The 19,715-nt window shown below is 41.2% G+C and overlaps 1 protein-coding gene across 3 annotated transcripts in view; it reads left to right on the plus strand.

The window, feature by feature from the left end:
* The window catches only part of LOC128701095 (two pore potassium channel protein sup-9), a 540,549-nt gene that overhangs the window by 351,516 nt on the left and 169,318 nt on the right, over positions 1-19,715 (plus strand). For all 3 annotated transcript variants that reach the window (XR_008408855.2, XM_070100622.1, XM_053794635.2), the window contains one exon: positions 15,151-16,112. Coding sequence is in view for 2 of the 3 variants with exons in the window: in XM_070100622.1 (XP_069956723.1) it covers positions 15,659-16,112 (454 nt within the window). In the remaining variant the exon portion in view is untranslated. The remainder of the gene's footprint in view (positions 1-15,150; positions 16,113-19,715) is intronic.

Genomic DNA, 19,715 nt, shown 5'->3' on the forward strand with positions numbered 1-19,715 from the left:
TCCAGTCTCTTGTGAGATAGTGTTATATGCCTTTTTCTGCAATCCAAAAAATATACATTCCACCCATTCTTCTCTCCTTACTCACCTCTCTCTATCAGGCTTTAAGACAACATCTGCCACTCCAAAATCTGTGAAGGTTATCTTTATGAAATTTCTTTCTCCAAGTGTTTTACCATTCTTGCTCTGATTATGTCCTCCATTATCTTACATAGTTTGAATTTCAGTGAAACTTGCCTGTAGTTAAAAGGTTCCTTGTTGTCTACTACTTAAATTATTGGGACTATATTTGCTGTCTTCTAGATTTCTGGCAATTGTCCCATATCCATTAACTTGTAGATTTTAGATACTGGTTCAAACAGTGCTTCTGCTCCCTTTCACATAATTCACGATGACACTATGTCAGGTCCCATTGCTCTTAATGTATGCAGCTCACTCAGACCTTTCTTCACCTTTTCCTCTGTTGTGTTTATGGTGGTCTTCACAAGTTAGTATATCCTTTTCCTTTGACTAAGATACATTGACCTGTTTCAACTGAGAACATTCCTTCAATAGTGTGCTCAACGCCTCAAAGACTTTAATGTGTCTAGTGAGCTCTCCTCCCTCCTTCCTGTTAACCTGATCTTTACTGATCTCTCTATTCGTTTCTGGCTCTTGGGCTCATTTCACTATTTGCTTCTCTTCTTTAATTTCTAAAGCTTTTCCATACTCTTGCATTTCTGATTTTCTTCTTATCTTCTTGTCGTTCACCAGTGCTTTACTGTTGTCTTCATATTCCTGTCTTGGTCTTCTGCCATTTGGAGTTGGCTGGGGTGGTAGGAAGGTTGTAGATCACTGCGATTACTATTTTGGGTCCCCCAGAGTCAATTGTGACTATTAGATAGTTATCTGACTTAATATGTTTATCCTTTTCAACTTTTTAAATCTCTACTGGTTTCTAATTATCAGTACCATTCACGATTTTGACTTTCTAGCAGTAACTTGAAAAAGACTCTTCTGGTCGGCTTCCAACTTTATACCAATGATGCAGTTTTCTGAAAGGAAGCTTTACACTGATTTTAGGTTAGGTTCTGATTTTCTTAAACATATTGGTTCCTGTGCAATAGCCGGAGACTGCCTTTTCTACTAGGCTTCAAACTTTAAATGCAGTTGAATATCTAAAATTTATATAACATATTTAACACTGTACTAATGTTTCCGCGTGGACTGGGACAGACTGAGCTTATAGTATCTGGAAATACCTTGTATGGACCGCACAACAGCAATTGTAATATAGTAATTATATCATTTTGTGGAAGTAGAGAAGCCAGTAAAGTCATACGCACCTGATGAATGGGAAGCAATCAGGATTGATGCGAGGGAGAGAAATGTAGCATCAGTTCTTTGGATCTAAAGCCCTTCTCCAGCGTCGAGACTCCCTTGAAAGGCAACTCCAGATAAAGTCAGTCAACAGGCAACCAATCGCGTTAGAAAACGTTCGTTTTCTTGGGCGATTCTCACATCCATTTCTGTACGTTCACTGCACTTAGACTTTTCCTTTATTAGGTAGGATAAAAGAGACTGAAATACACGGTACTGCGATCCTTTATTGACACATTTAGCCAACAAAGTCGGATTTATCAATTTACATATTTCATAAAGACCACCGCGAGGGCGATACGTCACCAACAAAGGGTCGCATTACATTACATTTGTCTTTTTATGGTGTCAGAATTTTATACCATTTCTCTAAATCCTTTATTAAGTATTCCCAAAGGGACACTTTCAAGTGGTTAACAGATCTCTTTTTCTTACCTGTTGGGGTTTCGTTTATAGCCAGAGAAAGCCTCATCCGATAGGTTTTAAATTTTCAATGCTGGTGATCTGTAACTGGTGAAAGTTTTAATATAGCTACTGGCATATTCGGGTTCTCTCCTGTCAGTCTTGTATAGATCTTTCTCGGTTTTGGCTTCAGAGATAATATAAGAAAACCTCTTTTGTCAGGCTTCAAATTTTCAAAATTGGATTATTCTGCTTAGGAGGAGGATGCGACTGTTCTAGGAACGTGCAGCTACCAATTTGCCATTTTTACTTTTAAAATGGTGGGGTATTTTTTTGTGTTGTATATGAGAATGCTTCTGGTCAACTTCAAACTCTCAGTGCTTGCGTGTATTGCTCAACAGAAGGTTCCTGTTGTGATTCAGCCACATAAGTATTAATTCGCCAATTTATTAAACAAATTACAATATTGCTTCCCATTCAGAGACAAGCGAAAGCCTTTTCTGATCGAAATTATATTACAGAAAATACCCGCACATAGGACAATGACACTTATGACGACGTTCCTGAACGACTTGGCTCATTAACTAGAAGGATGATAGATACCCTGGAGATTTAGAATGTGTAGCTACCACTACTACTAGACCACTACCACTAGACCACTACCACTAGACCACTACCACTAGACCACTGCCGCTAGACCACTATCACGAGACCACTACGGCTAGACCACTACCACTAGACCACTACAACTAGACTACTACTAGACCACTACGACTAGACCACTACCACTAGACCACTGCCACTAGACCACTACCACTAGACCACTTGTGCTAGACCACTACCACTAGACCACTAGTGCTAGACCACTACCACTAGACCACTAGTGCTAGACCACTACCACTAGTGCTAGACCACTACCACTAGACCACTAGTGCTAGACCACTACCACTAGGCCACTACCACTAGACCACTACCACTAGACCACTACGACTAGACCACTACCGCTAGACCACTACAACTAGACCACTACCACTAGACCACTGCCACTAGACCATTACCGCTAGACCACTGCCACTAGACCAATACCGACCACTGCCACTAGACAATTGCCACTTGACCACTACCACTAGACCACTACCACTTGACCACTACCACTAGACCACTACCACTTGACCACTACCACTAGACCACTACCACTTGACCACTACCACTAGACCACTACCACTTGACCACTACCACTTGACCACTACCACTAGAAAACTACCACTTGACCACTACCACTTGACCACTACCACTAGAAAACTACCACTTGACCACTACCACTAGACCACTATCACTAGACCACTACCACTTGACCACTACCACTAGACCACTACCACTTGACCACTACCACTTGACCACTACCACTAGAAAACTACCACTTGACCACTACCACTACACCACTACCACTTGACCACTACCACTTGACCACTACCACTAGACCACTACCACTTGACTACTACCACTAGACCACTAACACTAGACCACTATCACTTGACCACTACCACTAGAAAACTACCACTTGACCACTACCACTAGACCACTATCACTAGACCACTACCACTAGACCACTACCAGTTGACCACTACCACTAGACCACTATCACTAGACCACTACCACTAGACCACTACCACTTGACCACTACCACTTGACCACTACCACTAGACAACTACCACTTGACCACTACTACTAGACTACTACCACTAGACCACTACCACTACCACTAGACCACTACCACTTGACCACAAGACCATTACCACTAGACCACTACCACTACCACTAGACCACTACCACTAGACCACTACCACTAGACCACTACCACTAGACCACTACCACAAGACCATTACCACTAGACCACTACCACTACCACTAGACCACTACCACTAGACCACTACCACTAGACCATTACCACTAGACCATTACCACTAGACCATTACCAATAGACCACTACCACTAGACCACTACCACTAGACCACTACCACTAGACCACTACCACTAGACCACTACCACTAGACCACTACCACTAGACCACTGCCACTAGACCATTACCACTAGACCATTACCACTAGACCACTACCACTAGACCATTACCACTAGACCATTACCACTAGACCACTACCACTAGACCATTACCACTAGACCATTACCACTAGACCACTACCACTAGACCATTACCACTAGACCACTACCACTAGACCACTACCACTAGACCACTACCACTAGACCACTACCACTAGACCATTACCACTAGACCACTACCACTAGACCATTACCACTAGACCACTACCACTAGACCACTACCACTAGACCACTACCACTAGACCACTACCACTAGACCACTACCACTAGACCACTACTACTCATATAATAAAAACACACATATTAATGATACCTGTTTTATTAACTTGAAGATCTGTATTGAATTCCTGTTTTTTTATGTTTTTTTTATTATATTCTGTGTTTCAGGTTTTACGAGAGATATCTAAACTGATATCTAAACTGATAACTAAACTGATATCTAAACTGACATCTAATTTGATATCTAATTTGATATCTAATGTGATATCTAAACTGATATCTAATTTGATATCTAATTTGATATCTAATGTGATATCTAAACTGATATCTAATTTGATATCTAATTTGATATCTAATGTGATATCTAAACTGATATCTAATTTGATATCTAATTTGATATCTAATGTGATATCTAAACTGATATCTAATTTGATATCTAATTTGATATCTAATGTGATATCTAAACTGATATCTAATCTGATATCTAAACTGATGTCCAAAGTGATATCTTATCTGATATCTAAACTGATATCTAAACTAAACTGATATCTAATCTGATATCCAAATTACTAATTTTTTGGTAAACACTTAGATATATTTTGCTAATTATAAGTTAAGCTTTTTAGGGACTGTTGTCTAGTATGTACATATGTCTTTGTACTTCTCAACTGTTTTTATTTTCTGTATTTTTTTGTATTTCCGTTTTGGTCTAGGAATGTTTGTGTATACTGGCGTATACAACATTCTATCAAACTCAGTCAATAACCTTGTATTTCGTATTGTTAATACATGTGTGGGTAATCGCTAAAGACGTAGGGGGTCATATTTGTCCTGGGAACAGGAGGTAATCAGGAGCTTTCAGCAGTATCAAGGTAATTAAGAGCCTTCAGCAGTATCAAGGCAATTAAGAGCCTTCAGCAGTATCAAGGTAATTAAGAGCCTTCAGCAGTATCAAGGTAATTAAGAGCCTTCAGCAGTATCAAGGCAATTAAGAGCCTTCAGCAGTATCAAGGTAATTAAGAGCCTTCAGCAGTATCAAGGTAATTAAGAACCTTCAACAGTATCAAGGTAATTAAGAGACTTCAGCAGTATCAAGGCAATTAAGAGCCTTCAACAGTATCAAGGTAATTAAGAGCCTTCAACAGTATCAAGGAGCCTTCAGCAGTATCAAGGAGGCTTCAGCAGTATCAAGGAGGCTTCAGCAGTATCAAGGTAATTAAGAGCCTTCAACAGTATGATGGCACGCTCTAGTGAGGGTCTCACAGGTGAAAGTGATATTTAAATTCAACAATTTCTACTCATCTTAATTGATGTCAGAATGACTTGTAAACCATAACAAGCTGGTGAACCAGCCAGGACAGCCAGACTATGTCAGAATGACTTGTAAAGCCATAACAAGCTGGTGAACCAGCCAGGACAGCCAGACTATGTCAGAATGACTTGTAAAGCCATAACAAGCTGGTGAACCAGCCAGGACAGCCAGACTATGTCAGAATGACTTGTAAAGCCATAAGAAGCTGGTGAACCAGCCAGGACAGCCAGACTATGTCAGAATGACTTGTAAAGCCATAACAAGCTGGTGAACCAGCCAGGACAGCCAGACTATGTCAGAATGACTTGTAAAGCCATAACAAGCTGGTGAACCAGCCAGGACAGCCAGACTATGTCAGAATGACTTGTAAAGCCATAACAAGCTGGTGAACCAGCCAGGACAGCCAGACTATGTCAGAATGACTTGTAAACCATAACAAGCTGGTGAACCAGCCAGGACAGCCAGACTATGTCAGAATGACTTGTAAACCATAACAAGCTGGTGAACCAGCCAGGACAGCCAGACTATGTCAGAATGACTTGTAAAGCCATAACAAGCTGGTGAACCAGCCAGGACAGCCAGAATATGTCAGAATGACTTGTAAAGCCATAACAAGCTGGTGAACCAGCCAGGACAGCCAGACTATGTCAGAATGACTTGTAAACCATAACAAGCTGGTGAACCAGCCAGGACAGCCAGACTATGTCAGAATGACTTGTAAAGCCATAACAAGCTGGTGAATCAGCCAGGACAGCCAGACTATGTCAGAATGACTTGTAAAACCATAACAAGCTGGTGAACCAGCCAGGACAGCCAGACTATGTCACAATGACTTGTAAAGCCATAACAAGCTGGTGAATCAGCCAGGACAGCCAGACTATGTCAGAATGACTTGTAAAGCCATAACAAGCTGGTGAATCAGCCAGGACAGCCAGAATATGTCAGAATGACTTGTAAAGCCATAACAAGCTGGTGAATCAGCCAGGACAGCCAGAATATGTCAGAATGACTTGTAAAGCCATAACAAGCTGGTGAACCAGCCAGGACAGCCAGACTATGTCAGAATGACTTGTAAACCATAACAAGCTGGTGAACCAGCCAGGACAGCCAGACTATGTCAGAATGACTTGTAAAGCCATAACAAGCTGGTGAATCAGCCAGGACAGCCAGAATATGTCAGAATGACTTGTAAAGCTACAATGCTGGTGGAACCAGCCAGACAGCCAGACTATGTCAGAATGACTTGTAACCCATAACAAGCTGGTGAACCAGCCAGGACAGCCAGACTATGTCAGAATGACTTGTAAACCATAACAAGTTGGTGAACCAGCCAGGACAGCCAGACTATGTCAGAATGACTTGTAAAGTACAACAAGCTGGTGAACCAGCCAGGACAGCCAGACTATGTCAGAATGACTTGTAAAGCTACAGCTGGTGAACCAGCCAGGACAGCCAGACTATGTCAGAAATGACTTGTAAACCATAACAAGCTGGTGAACCAGCCAGGACAGCCAGACTATGTCAGAATGACTTGTAAAGCCTACAACGTGGGTGAACCAGCCAGGACAGCCAGACTATGTCAGAATGACTTGTTAAACTAACAAGCTGGTGAACCAGCCAGGACAGCCAGACTATGTCAGAATGACTTGTAAAGCCATAACAAGCTGGTGAACCAGCCAGGACAGCCAGACTATGTCAGAATGACTTGTAAAGCCATAACAAGCTGGTTAACCAGCCAGGACAGACAGACTATGTCAGAATGACTTGTAAAGCCATAACAAGCTGGTGAATCAGCCAGGACAGCCAGACTATGTCAGAATGACTTGTAAAGCCATAACAAGCTGGTGAATCAGCCAGGACAGCCAGACTATGTCAGAATGACTTGTAAAGCCATAACAAGCTGGTGAACCAGCCAGGACAGCCAGACTATGTCAGAATGACTTGTAAAGCCATAACAAGCTGGTGAATCAGCCAGGACAGCCAGACTATGCTTGTATCTTTTTACATAATAAATTTATTATAAACTGGGCAGAACAGTAATTATGATATTACCATAAATATCACTGCAGTTAACTAATATAAGAGGCATAATAAGGTAAAGAAGTGTTTTTGTTAGAATATGTAAGCAGATGTGTGTGAGAGAGAGAGAGAGAGAGAGAGAGAGAGAGAGAGAGAGAGAGAGAGAAAGGCAGAGAGCAGAGAAAGCGCACAGAAAGAGAAAGAGAGAGAGAGAGAGAGAGAGAGAGAGAGAGAGAGAGAGAGACAGAGAGAGAGCAGAGAGAGAGAAAGCAGAGAGCAGAGAAAGCACAAAGAGAGAGAGAGAGAGAGAGAGAGAGAGAGAGAGAGAGAGAGAGAGAGAGAGAGAGAGAGAGACAGAGATAGAGAGAGAGAGAGAGAGAGAGAGAGAGAGAGAGAGAGAGAGAGAGAGAGAGAGAGAGAGAGAGAGAGAGAGAGAGAGAGAGAAAGCGCAGAGAGAGAGCAGAGAAAGCGCACAGAGAAAGAGAGAGAAAGAAAGAAAGAAAGAAAGAGAGAGAGCAGAGAGAGAGAGAGAGAGAGAGAGAGAGAGAGAGAGAGAGAGAGAGAGAGAGAGAGAGCGAAAGAAAGAAGAGTGAGAGAAAGTGAAAGAGAGAGAGAGAGAGAGAGAGCAGCAGAGAGAGAGAGAGAGAGAGAGAGAGAGAGAGAAAGCAGAGAAAGGCACAGAGAGAGAAAAGAAAGAAAGAAAGAAAGAAAGAAAGAAAGAAAGAGAGAGAGAGAGAGAGAGCAGAGAGAGAGAGAGAGAGCAGAGAGAGAGAGATAGAGAGAAAGCGCAGAGAGTGAGCAGAGAAAGCGCACAGAGAAAGAGAGAGAGAGAAAAAAAGAAAGAAAGAAAGAAAGAAAGAAAGAAAGAGAGAGAGAGAGAGAGAGAGAGAGCAGAGAATGAGAGAGGAGAGTGGTAGAGCTGGCAACGAGTGAAGACTTGTTTTTGCTCTTGTTGCAGCAGACTGCTTCTCCGCCGACATCATTATTCCTCTTTACATTTTTCCCCTTCTCTGTCTGTGTCTGTCTCCCTCCCTCCCTCTCTCCCTCTCTCTCTCTCTCTCTCTCTCTCTCTCTGTGGCTAAGTATATTTTGTATTTAGTGTAGCCAGTTGTGGCTGATGATGTGGGGTCGCTCGCTACTCATGTGTTAACTTCTCAGTTATTCATGAACGAACTCTCTAAATTCATAGCCTCACGGGCCTTATGCTATGTATTTTAAGTGCATGGTATCTGTTGCCACCACTTCCTAGAGCATGTCATTCCACTTCCAAGTCATACTGAAGTACTTCCTAACGACGTTCTTTACACATTATCCATATATATCCTGGCTTAGTCTCTCTCTGTGTTATCGAGTTTCCAGATTACTGTGTACGTCGAGGTCATGACCTTCCATGTTCTCATCCCCTTTAGCAAGACTTATTATCTTTTTATTATATTTGTGAATATGACAGGGTCATATGAGACTGATGAGACTGGCTACTCTTCTAGCCTCCATTAGTGATGCGTACACTTTGGTGGGTATTGTGGTGATATGCTCCTCCAGTGATATATTTGGTAGTATATGTAAATTTAAGTAATTTTCCGAGTTTCGAGTTGGTAGTTTCTGTTCTCCTACTTTATGTGTATTTGTCAGTCTTCTGTTTCCTGAAAGTCTTATTCTTGCGTGACACACAGCCACATGTTCGACCTGTCTTCTCCTAGTCTTCCCCAGTCTAACTGGTATTTATTATCATCATTAGCCTTACAATGTTTAAACACAGGGACATACAAGTCTGTCTCATCAGACATATTAAAATATATGAGGAACAGCTGGGCACTTAGAGTGGATCCTTGTAGGACTTCACCATACTCCTGCATCCTGTTACCTCTCCCTCTCTTAGTATTATGTGATTCAGATAAGTGTTTTTCCCGTTATTACTGTACTACTCGTTGTGTGTGTGTGTGTGTGTGTGTGTGTGTGTGTGTGTGTGTGTGTGTGTGTGTGTGTGTGTGTGTGTGTATCTGTGTGTGTACACGTATGTACTCGCCTATATGTGGTTACAAAGGTGGAGTCTCAGCTGAATCTCACTATGTGTGTGTGTGTGTGTGTGTGTGTGTTTTAGCGTGCGCGCCTGCATACGCATGCGTATGCGTGTGAGCGCGTACGTGCGCGCCTGCACACGTACGTCTAAATTCAGTGCAGTGAATATGAATATAAGAGCAACAACTTTTAAGAAAAGCCAGTAGAACACGCTGAATTATGGTTGACTTGGAGAGTAATGACTCGAATTCTCACAAGAGAGCGAGATTATGGTGAGGAGATCCCGGGCCCGGATTTTACACATGGTGTAGGAAGAATTGCACTGAAACGAGAGTTTTCCAAGCCAAGTGTTCGCACTTCCAGTTGACGGTCCACGACAGAGACCCACTTCATTTATCCCACCCATAAAGGATAACTTCATTACTTATGATTTGTTCCAGATTCAGAATTTGGGATTCACGAATGTGTGTGTGTGTGTGTGTGTGTGTGTGTGTGTGTGTGTGTGTGTGTATGTGTATGTGTGTGTGTGTGTGTGTGTGTGTATGTGTATGTGTATATGTGTGTGTGTGTGTGTGTGTATGTATGTGTGTGTGTGTGTGCATGTGTGGCATGTGTGTATGTATGTGCTATGTGTATGTAATATTAAGTAATGTGTGTAATAATGTGTGTGTAATAATGTATGTGTGTATGTGTTGTATGTATGTATATGTGTAATATGTATGTCTGTGTATGTAATATTAATGTCTAATAATGTGTATGTATAATATATGTATATGTATAATATGTATGTAATATATGTAATGTGTATATATGTATGTATGTAATATATGTATAACAATATGTGTATAATATATATAATATATATATATGTATATATAATATATAATAATATGTGTATGTGTGTAATGTGTGTGTGTGTGTATGTGTGTGTATGTATATGTGTGTATATGTGTGTGGTGTGTAATATATATATGTATGTGTATGTATGTATATGTGTGTATGTGTATATGTAATGTATATGTGTGCATGTATGTATATGTGTGTGTGTGTGTATGTGTGTATGTGTGTGTGTGTATTTGTGTGTGTGTGTATGTGTGTATGTGTGTGTGTGTATGTGTGTGTGTGTATGTGTGTGTATGTGTGTGTGTGTGTGTGTGTGTGTGTGTGTGTGTGTGTGTGTGTGTGTGTGTGTGTGTGTGTGTGTGTGTGTGTGTGTGTGCGCGCGTGTGCGCGCGCGCGCGCGCGCTCACCTATTTGTTGTTGCAGGGGTCGATTTAACGCTCCTGGCCGCGCTTGTGTGTGGGGGAGAGGGGATGGATTATTACGTTAAGAAGGTTGAACTTTAGTTCATGGTTCCGCCTCTTTCGACTGACTACCGTGAAATAGCCTTGTCTATATTTCTTAAAACCCTATAATTAATGCCCTTCCACTGTGTTATTACTCAAGTCATTTCCGTCTTATGCGGAATACGTCTTTGATTTTCCTGTTGTTCATTAACTTGTGTAACATCCAGCAATATATATAGATGAAATGGTAATAATTATAATCATAATTTCTAAAGGGGTTGACTGGTAAGCCAGCGGAAGGCCTCAGTCAGATGACCATAAGCTCCAGAGGCAGGTCATCACATGACTAAGATCCGCGTCAGGAAACACTTGTCCCGTTTCATGATAAATCTTACCTAACCTAATCCAACAATATCCTATTCTTCTTGTGATTTTCTCTGTTATGAGCATTTCATTATTAACACTATGTACCTAGTATTGTTTGTGTGGTCTATGTGTCTACTCACCGAGTTGTGCTTGTGGAGGTTGAGTTTCAGCACCTGGACCCGCCTCTTAATTAAGCCATAATCGCCGGCATAATGTTTATTCTTGGGCCGTATCACAGCTACTGTTTAAGCCAGGGGTTTTAACGGGGGTATCCTTGGTGGAACAGGATTATTATTATTATAATCAAGGGGGAAGCGCTAAACCCGGAGGATTATACAGCGCCTGGGGAAGGCATTCAGGCTTAATTCGGGGAACTGGAGCACAGATCCAATTCCCTAAATCAAGAGCCCCTCACCAACATCAAGGAACCTTCCTTGAGGGGGGTGGAACAGGAACCAAATAATGGGGGGTATGGGAATCCATTTCTTAACAATTTGCCGCTTTTCTATAAATAAATATGATAAAATCCTAATAATTTCCTTTTAGTTGTACTGTTGCTATCATATGCAAAGCAAAATCAAACTACTGACATCTTTTGAAGTCATACTGATACCTAATAGCACTGGTGGTTGTGGTGATGATTTCCACAGTCCGGTGAAGATGATATGGGGACATATTGGGTAATTCATTGGTGGTCAGTCATTATAAAAAGATAAAGAACCTCTGACTTTAAATTGTATAACGAGTTTGTTTCTTCCACTTACTCATGAAGCTCAATACACATACACCACACTAAGTCTGTAGATATATTTTTGACCACCGTGGTTCCATCTTGTAAGTATAGTATATCAATTAGTATATCTTTATTCCGAAACGTTTCGCCTACACAGCAGGAGTACAGTCGAGTACAGAGGAGACAGCAGAAGCAGTAGAGATGTAATTAGTTCACAACATCTTCAAGGATGATGAACTGATTCCGTCGTCTTTAAATCTCTACTACTTCTGCTGCCTCCTTTGTATTCGACCGAAGAAACCTACTGTGTAGACAAAAAGTTTTGGAATAAAGATACGTAACTGTTGCACATGTGTCTTATCAACTTCATATTCACTGTCTCATCTTAAGTGTTTATCTTCCAGCAATACCACCTCGCCTCGCTTGTCTATCAGGCTGTTCTTATACCTGTGTTTATGTCACGCTCTCTGAGTACCTTTTATGTCGTAATCATGTCCTACCTAGTCGTCTTCTAAAGTCATCAGATTCAATTCTTTTAGTCTTTCTATATAATTCTATATAATTCTAGCTCATTCAAGCTAAAACGTCCCCCTGAACTAATCTGCTTGGACTTCCTGCTAATTTCTGCAACATTACAAGCTCCTGCTGTGTTGATTGCAACACGAAAGACCTAGAACTATCATTCAACTCCCCCTATCGCTGTTTTGCAAATGATCAGATATGTCGTACCAAGTCTTAAACGAATAGTTGTTAATTAAGGTTTGTGAAGGCAGTCCTCCAAGTGTTTATGTAGATTCTTTTGCAAAGGGTTTGCAGCACAGTTCTAAGTTAGGTTAAGTGAGGTTGTTCATATCCCTAAAAAAATAATAAAAAATATATAACACACCATACCAAAGCAGAAAAGGGACAGCCAATGCGCGTGCTCGGAGCAAATCAGTAATTATTTAACTATTAAGGATCTTTAACAGTTACCCATTTGAATCTTTATAAGTGTGATGTTGTCGGAGGTTTAGAGGACTGGCTGCAAGTTCTGAGATTAGCAGACGTCTCATATGCTGCAAATGTTATGTGATTTATGTGTACTTCTGGCGATGTGATGGATATGGCACAAGCCTTCTCCTTGATGAATATTTGTAGTTTCTTATCTATCAAGTGAGAGAATCTGGTCTTCTCTCCCCCTCCCCACTTACTTAAGTTAAACTCTGGTAACCAGGTGTTTCATCACTCTTGCTGTTTGTTCAAGTCTTGTCTATTTTCTTCTGCTTTTATCTTAGTTTTTCATCAAGAGTAAGCAATGATACCCAGGATTCAATCCTCTCTGGCAGATCATTTACATATGTTATGAAAAGTAATGGTCCTAGTACTGATCCTTAAGGAACCCTACTCGTTAAATGTCTCAGTCTTGAAGCTTTTACCCTTAAATTCACCCTCAATCTTCAGCTTGTTAGGTTCTCTATGCTCAATTGTAGTGCTCCTCTAATCTGTTAATCAAAATCTCTTTGGGGCACAGTGTCATGTGCTTTCCAGCAGTCCAGTAAAAGGTAGTCAACCCATTCTTATCTTTCAACATGATTTCCATTATTCTGTCATAGAACTCAGTGAACTCAGTAGTTAGTGTGGAAGTCTGCCCTAACTCCATCCTCGCTTTCTGTAACTCTTCTCCAAAAGTGCTCAACCAACCATTCCCTCTCTTCTAATTCTATGAGCATTATTCATGTCAATGATAGTGGTAATTCAGTGCCTTTTGTCTATGTTTACTGGAGCCACATTTGCAGTGCTCCAGTCTAATGCAAGTTTTCTCTTACCTAATAATGTATTGTAAATCTGAGCTATATGTTTACACTATTTTCCTGGATAATGTTGTCAGGCCTCATAACTTCTGATATGTCCAACTCTTTCAGTAGCTTCATTACTTTCTCCTTTGGTACGTGACTTCTGTCTAGTTTCTGCTGGTTACCCCTTCCATTCCTGCTTCCTGGCACTGTACTTGTCTCCTCCTCCTTCATTAAATCTTTGGCTTAATTCGTCGCATCCCTCTCTATCATCTTTGCGAGTACTTCTTCCTTCTTCAACCTTATTACTGGGTCTTTGAAAGTAACAGTGTTTCTTGTGTGTCTATGTAGTAGTTACGGTTATGATTTTGCCATTTCTGTTGTGCTTTCCTTCTGCTCTGCTATCATTAGCGCCCTCTTCTATTTCCAGGGTCTTTCGCTCCTTCTTGTGGCCTCTGACCAGGTCTCATTAAACCAAGGGCTGTCCGTATTCCTCTTTTCCACCTCTCTTCATAGATATAAACCTTGCGGTGGCCTCCTGCCACTTTCTGGCTAGGTCCTCCATCATCTTGTGGGTTATCCGACCATTTTATTTCCTGAGCTCCTGGGTACCTTTCAGAAACTCTCTCATCACCTCTTCTAATTTAGAATGATTTATGATTCGTTCGTAACCCTCTTCTTTCCAACTCTCACGTTCACCAAGTGTTCAAAACTAAGCAACGTGTGTTGTCATTGTACCTTAACGGTAGGCCGTATTTTATCTGTCCCATATCAGAGTCATACAAGGTGAAAACCATTTTAAGTGAAGCTGGTTCATCCTTTGCCAGCCATTTTGTGGTTTCTGTAACATGTTCGGATAATGAATTTTTTCATTACTGCCTCTATAAGTTTTGCTCTATATATCCGATCCGTTAAATGGATCGCAGTGCGTGTCAGTGTGTGTGTGTGTGTGTGTGTGTGTACTCACCTAGTTGAGGTTGCGGGGGTCGAGTCCGAGCTCCTGGCCCCGCCTCTTCACTGATCGCTACTAGGTCACTCTCCCTGAACCGTGAGCTTTATCATACCTCTGCTTAAAGCTATGTATGGATCCTGCCTCCACTACATCGCTTCCCAAACAATTCCACTTACTGACTACTCTGTGGCTGAAGAAATACTTCCTAACATCCCTGTGATTCATCTGTGTCTTCAACTTCCAACTGTGTCCCCTTGTGTGTGTGTGTGTGTGTGTGTGTGTGTGTGTGTGTGTGTGTGTGTGTTTGCGTGGGTGTGTGTGGGTGTGTGTGTTTGTGTGTGTGTGTGTGTGTGTGTGCAAGATATCTTAAGCTGTTTACGTGTTGTGTTCTCTTCGTGTACCTGTTGTGTTGGCATCATGCAGCTGAAGATTTATCCTTCGAACAGGTGAGTTGGATGAGAAAGTTGTAACGTAGTACAATAATAGCCTCGCAGGGTGCCAAGGTGGCCCTGGCAGACACACACTGAGCACACCGCGGCTACCAGTGCTTGTGTCCCCACCGCAGCGCTCACAATAATGTGTGTTGTGTGTTGCAGGGTAGACGACCGTCCGCTGCCGTGGCATCCCTCCGCTGCCATCTTCCCGTCTGCACCCATGCCTCAAGGCCACGAACCTCATTCACCAGTTGAAGATGGAATTCTTCTGGCCTCTCGCATTCCTGCCTGCTCGCTTCTGCCTGCCTCTGCGGATGTTTTTCTCGCTGTCGGACGCAGACTGGGGCGCTGCCATGGTCTTGGGGCCGGGTCTACCACACGGCTAACTCTCCCACCTGCTGTTCTTCTCGCCAGAACTCACTCCACGTCGTCGCCTTCTGACGGCAGGAGGAAGGAGGCTCTTGAACCCTTGAGCTGTGTCTCTTCTTTCCCAGATAGTGCACCCCGCATCTCGGGTAGTTGATTATGTGTTGTACTACGCGTGTTTGTGAGTGTGGTGGCCTTTGGCCTCAGTAGTAATGCCTGCTGGCTACCCTTACCCACCGCGACTGAGTTCGCAGTGTGCTGAAGGAACTTTACTACCGTCCACCCGCAAATTCCCTCCCTCAAAATGGCTATAGAACGCGGGCGGGGCTCGAGGCATTCCCACCAGAGTCATGCCCCTCATTACCACTACGTCAAGCCCTTCGGGGAGAAGCTCAAGGACTGCTGCCGCTCCACCATCGCCTTTATCTTCAGCAACGTGGGCGTATGCGGCCTCATGGTGGGCTACACCATCATGGGAGCCTTCCTCTTCTCCGCCATCGAGAGCCAAAATGACGTTGTCATCACCGCCGACGTTATTCGCAACCAGACCATTGAGCAGCTGTGGAACATCACAGTGATGTACAACGTGCTTGACAAGCCCAACTGGAGGGCTAATGTGTCCCACATTATGCTCACATATCAGCGAGCCATCATAAAACTGGTGGACGAGGGCTGGGACGGAGGCAACACCACTCTACCCAACAAGTGGTCCATAGAGGGAGGATTTCTCTACTCTCTCACCGTCATAACAACCATAGGTAATGTGTCACTGTCACTCTCATATATAATGTCACTGTCACTAGTATAGGTAATGTGTTACTGTCACCCCAATAGGTAATATGTCACTGTCACCCTCATAGGTAATGTCACCTTCATAGGTAATGTGACATTAACATAATAATGTGATATTAACAGAATAGGTAATGTGATATTAAGATCATGAGTAATGCAATATTAACATCATAGGTAATGTCATATTAACATCATAGATACTGTATTCCAACGAGGTCAATGCTGGTGCCTTTAACTATGTGTTAAACTAGCAGGGGTCCTAACAGCAGCAGGGAATGTAAGGTAATCAGATTTAATTCATGGAACTAATGGGTAGCTCCAAGTCATTGGATCATAGGGAGTATGTTTTCAAAAAATGCTCCCTAACAAACTATATATAAAAATGAGCATATCTTCATTCATCTTCTTGAAATTTATTAATAAATGTTGTATAGAAAAAGAACGCCTCGCCGCTGCTTTTAATTTTTCACCTCAGTCATTTTTATGAATATATAAACACACCAGAGAACGGGTGGGGTTTGAACCCCATGGCGAGTAAGCCGCTCGCCTTACGCACTGGCCTGGAGTTTTACGACTCACTCGCCATGGGGTTCAAACACCAGCCGTTCCCTAGTTTGTTTTCAGTCTTGTTATTACGATTTTGTGAGCTAAGAATATGTAATTTTTATGAAGGTCATTGGATTTTTACCCATTTTCATTATGTGACTTTGTAAACATTAAATTCCATCATCTATATCTTACTCCAAGTGCTCAACGTATGTAAATCCTCTGGTGTGGAAAAGATTATCTTTTATTGCTATCACTTGTTTATAGTTTTAATAGCAGAGGTATGTCCATGGTGTCCTTGTTTCACTTGTCTTCTCATGTACGTTAGCAATGGTTGTTACACATGTACGTTAGCAGTGGTTGTTACACATACAGTACTGCCTCTACTCTGATTCCATTCCAGCTGTCAAACACTGTGTATATCAGCTTGTTTCAGTGTTCTTACTTAGTATTTCTTATATTAAAGTATGCAGCTGTATACCAGCTAGTTTTGTTTACACCAACTAGTTTTGTTTACACCAGCTAGTTTTGTTTACACCAACTAGTTTTGTTTACACCAACTAGTTTTGTTTACACCAACTAGTTTTGTTTACACCAGCTAGTTTTGTTTACACCAGTTAGTTTTGTTTACACCAACTAGTTTTGTTTACACCAACTAGTTTTGTTTACACCAACTAGTTTTGTTTACACCAACTAGTTTTGTTTACACCACCTAGTTTTGTTTACGCCAACTCGTTTTGTTTACACCAACTAGTTTTGTTTACACCAACTCGTTTTGTTTACACCAACTCGTTTTGTTTACACCAACTCGTTTTGTTTACACCAACTAGTTTTGTTTACACCAACTAGTTTTGTTTACGCCAACTAGTTTTGTTTACGCCAACTAGTTTTGTTTACACCAACTAGTTTTGTTTACACCAACTAGTTTTGTTTACACCAACTAGTTTTGTTTACACCAACTAGTTTTGTTTACGCCAACTAGTTTTGTTTACACCAACTAGTTTTGTTTACACCAACTAGTTTTGTTTACACCAACTAGTTTTGTTTACACCAACTAGTTTTGTTTACGCCAACTAGTTTTGTTTACACCAACTAGTTTTGTTTACACCAACTAGTTTTGTTTACACCAACTAGTTTTGTTTATGCCAACTAGTTTTGTTTACACCAAATATTTTTGTTTATACAAACTAGCTTTGTTTACACTAACTAGTTTTGTTTATACCAACTAGTTTCTTAATACCAACTACTTTTGCTTAGTGATAGTAATAATATATCGTCAATATCAATTTTCTCTCTCATACTTCTATCTTTTTGCTATGGATATCACGTGTCCTCTTTCACTCCTGTCTTCCCAGAAGGCCACCATCTGTGGCCTCTGTAATTTATGTTTCTTAAGTAGGAGCCATTTTTGTAATAATTGCGCAAAACATCTGAATTCTGGTCTGTATTTTTTTGTGAATTACTGTTTTATTAATGACAATTATTCGTACCAGCAGCATCTGACTGTATCCAACCTGTGAATTATACCAGCATCTGAACATAAATATATCTCAAGGCTATCTTGAACCTCACTGCTGTATTTACAGGATTACATAGGATAACTTCCTCTTCATAATTACTGAAGATTATTTAATTTCCCGAGGCTTTAAAAATTTTATCTCAATCCTTGTTACTGATTAACTAAAATTCAACAGACGTCACTCTAACTTAAATTAATCTAATCGATCGTCGAATAAATAACGTTAATCGAGAAATTTGCTGAAAATCGTTAGCGAGAAACAATTTATTTGCGAGGATAGTTACCTCGTCGCTCCTTGGTAGTGGCATTATTCAGTCCTTGTTAATGTCATTATTCGGTCCTTGTTAATGTCATTATTCAGTCCTTCTTAGTGACATTATACGGTCTTTGTTAGCGACATTATTCAGTCATTGTTAGTACCATTCTTCGGTTTTTGTTACTGACATAATTCAGTCCATGTTAGTGACTTTATTCAGCCCTTATTAGTACCATTATTCGGTCCTTGTTAGTACCATTATTCTGTCCTTGTTAGTGCCATTATTCGGTCTTTGTTAATACCATTATTCAGTCTTTGTGACATTATTCAGTCCTTATTAGTACCATTAATCGGTCTTTGTTAGTGACATTATTTGGTCCTTGTTAGTGACATCATTCGGTCCTTGTTAGTGACATCATTTGGTCCTTGTCAGTGACATTAGTTGGTCCTTGTTAGTGATATCATTCGGTCCTTGTCAGTGACATCATTTGGTTCTTGTTAGTGACAATATTCTGTCCTCGTTAGTGACGTCATTCGGTTCTTGTCAGTGACATTATGTGGTCCATGTTAGTGACATCATTCGGTTCTTGTCAGTGACATTATGTGGTCCATGTTAGTGACATCATTCGGTTCTTGTCAGTGACACTAGTTGGTCCTTGTTTGTGATATCATTCGGTCCTTGTCAGTGACATCATTTGGTTCTTGTTAGTGACAATATTCTATTCTTGTTAGTGACGTCATTCGGTCCTTGTCAGTTACATTATTTGGGCCTTGTTAGTGACATCACTCGGTCCTTGTCAGTAACATTATTTGGTTATTAGTGACATCATTTGGTCCTTGTCAGTGACATTAGTTGGTCCTTGTTAGTGATATCATTCGGTCCTTGTCAGTGACATCATTTGGTTCTTGTTAGTGACAATATTCTGTCCTCGTTAGTGACGTCATTCGGTTCTTGTCAGTGACATTATTTGGGCCTTGTTAGTGACATCATTCGGTCCTTGTCAGTGACATTATGTGGTCCATGTTAGTGACATCATTCGGTTCTTGTCAGTGACACTAGTTGGTCCTTGTTTGTGATATCATTCGGTCCTTGTCAGTGACATCATTTGGTTCTTGTTAGTGACAATATTCTGTTCTTGTTAGTGACGTCATTCGGTCCTTGTCAGTTACATTATTTGGGCCTTGTTAGTGACATCACTCGGTCCTTGTCAGTAACATTATTTGGTTATTAGTGACAGCATTCGGTCC

This window comes from Cherax quadricarinatus, chromosome 73, assembly GCF_038502225.1.
Source record: "Cherax quadricarinatus isolate ZL_2023a chromosome 73, ASM3850222v1, whole genome shotgun sequence".
Taxonomy (NCBI): domain Eukaryota; kingdom Metazoa; phylum Arthropoda; class Malacostraca; order Decapoda; family Parastacidae; genus Cherax; species Cherax quadricarinatus.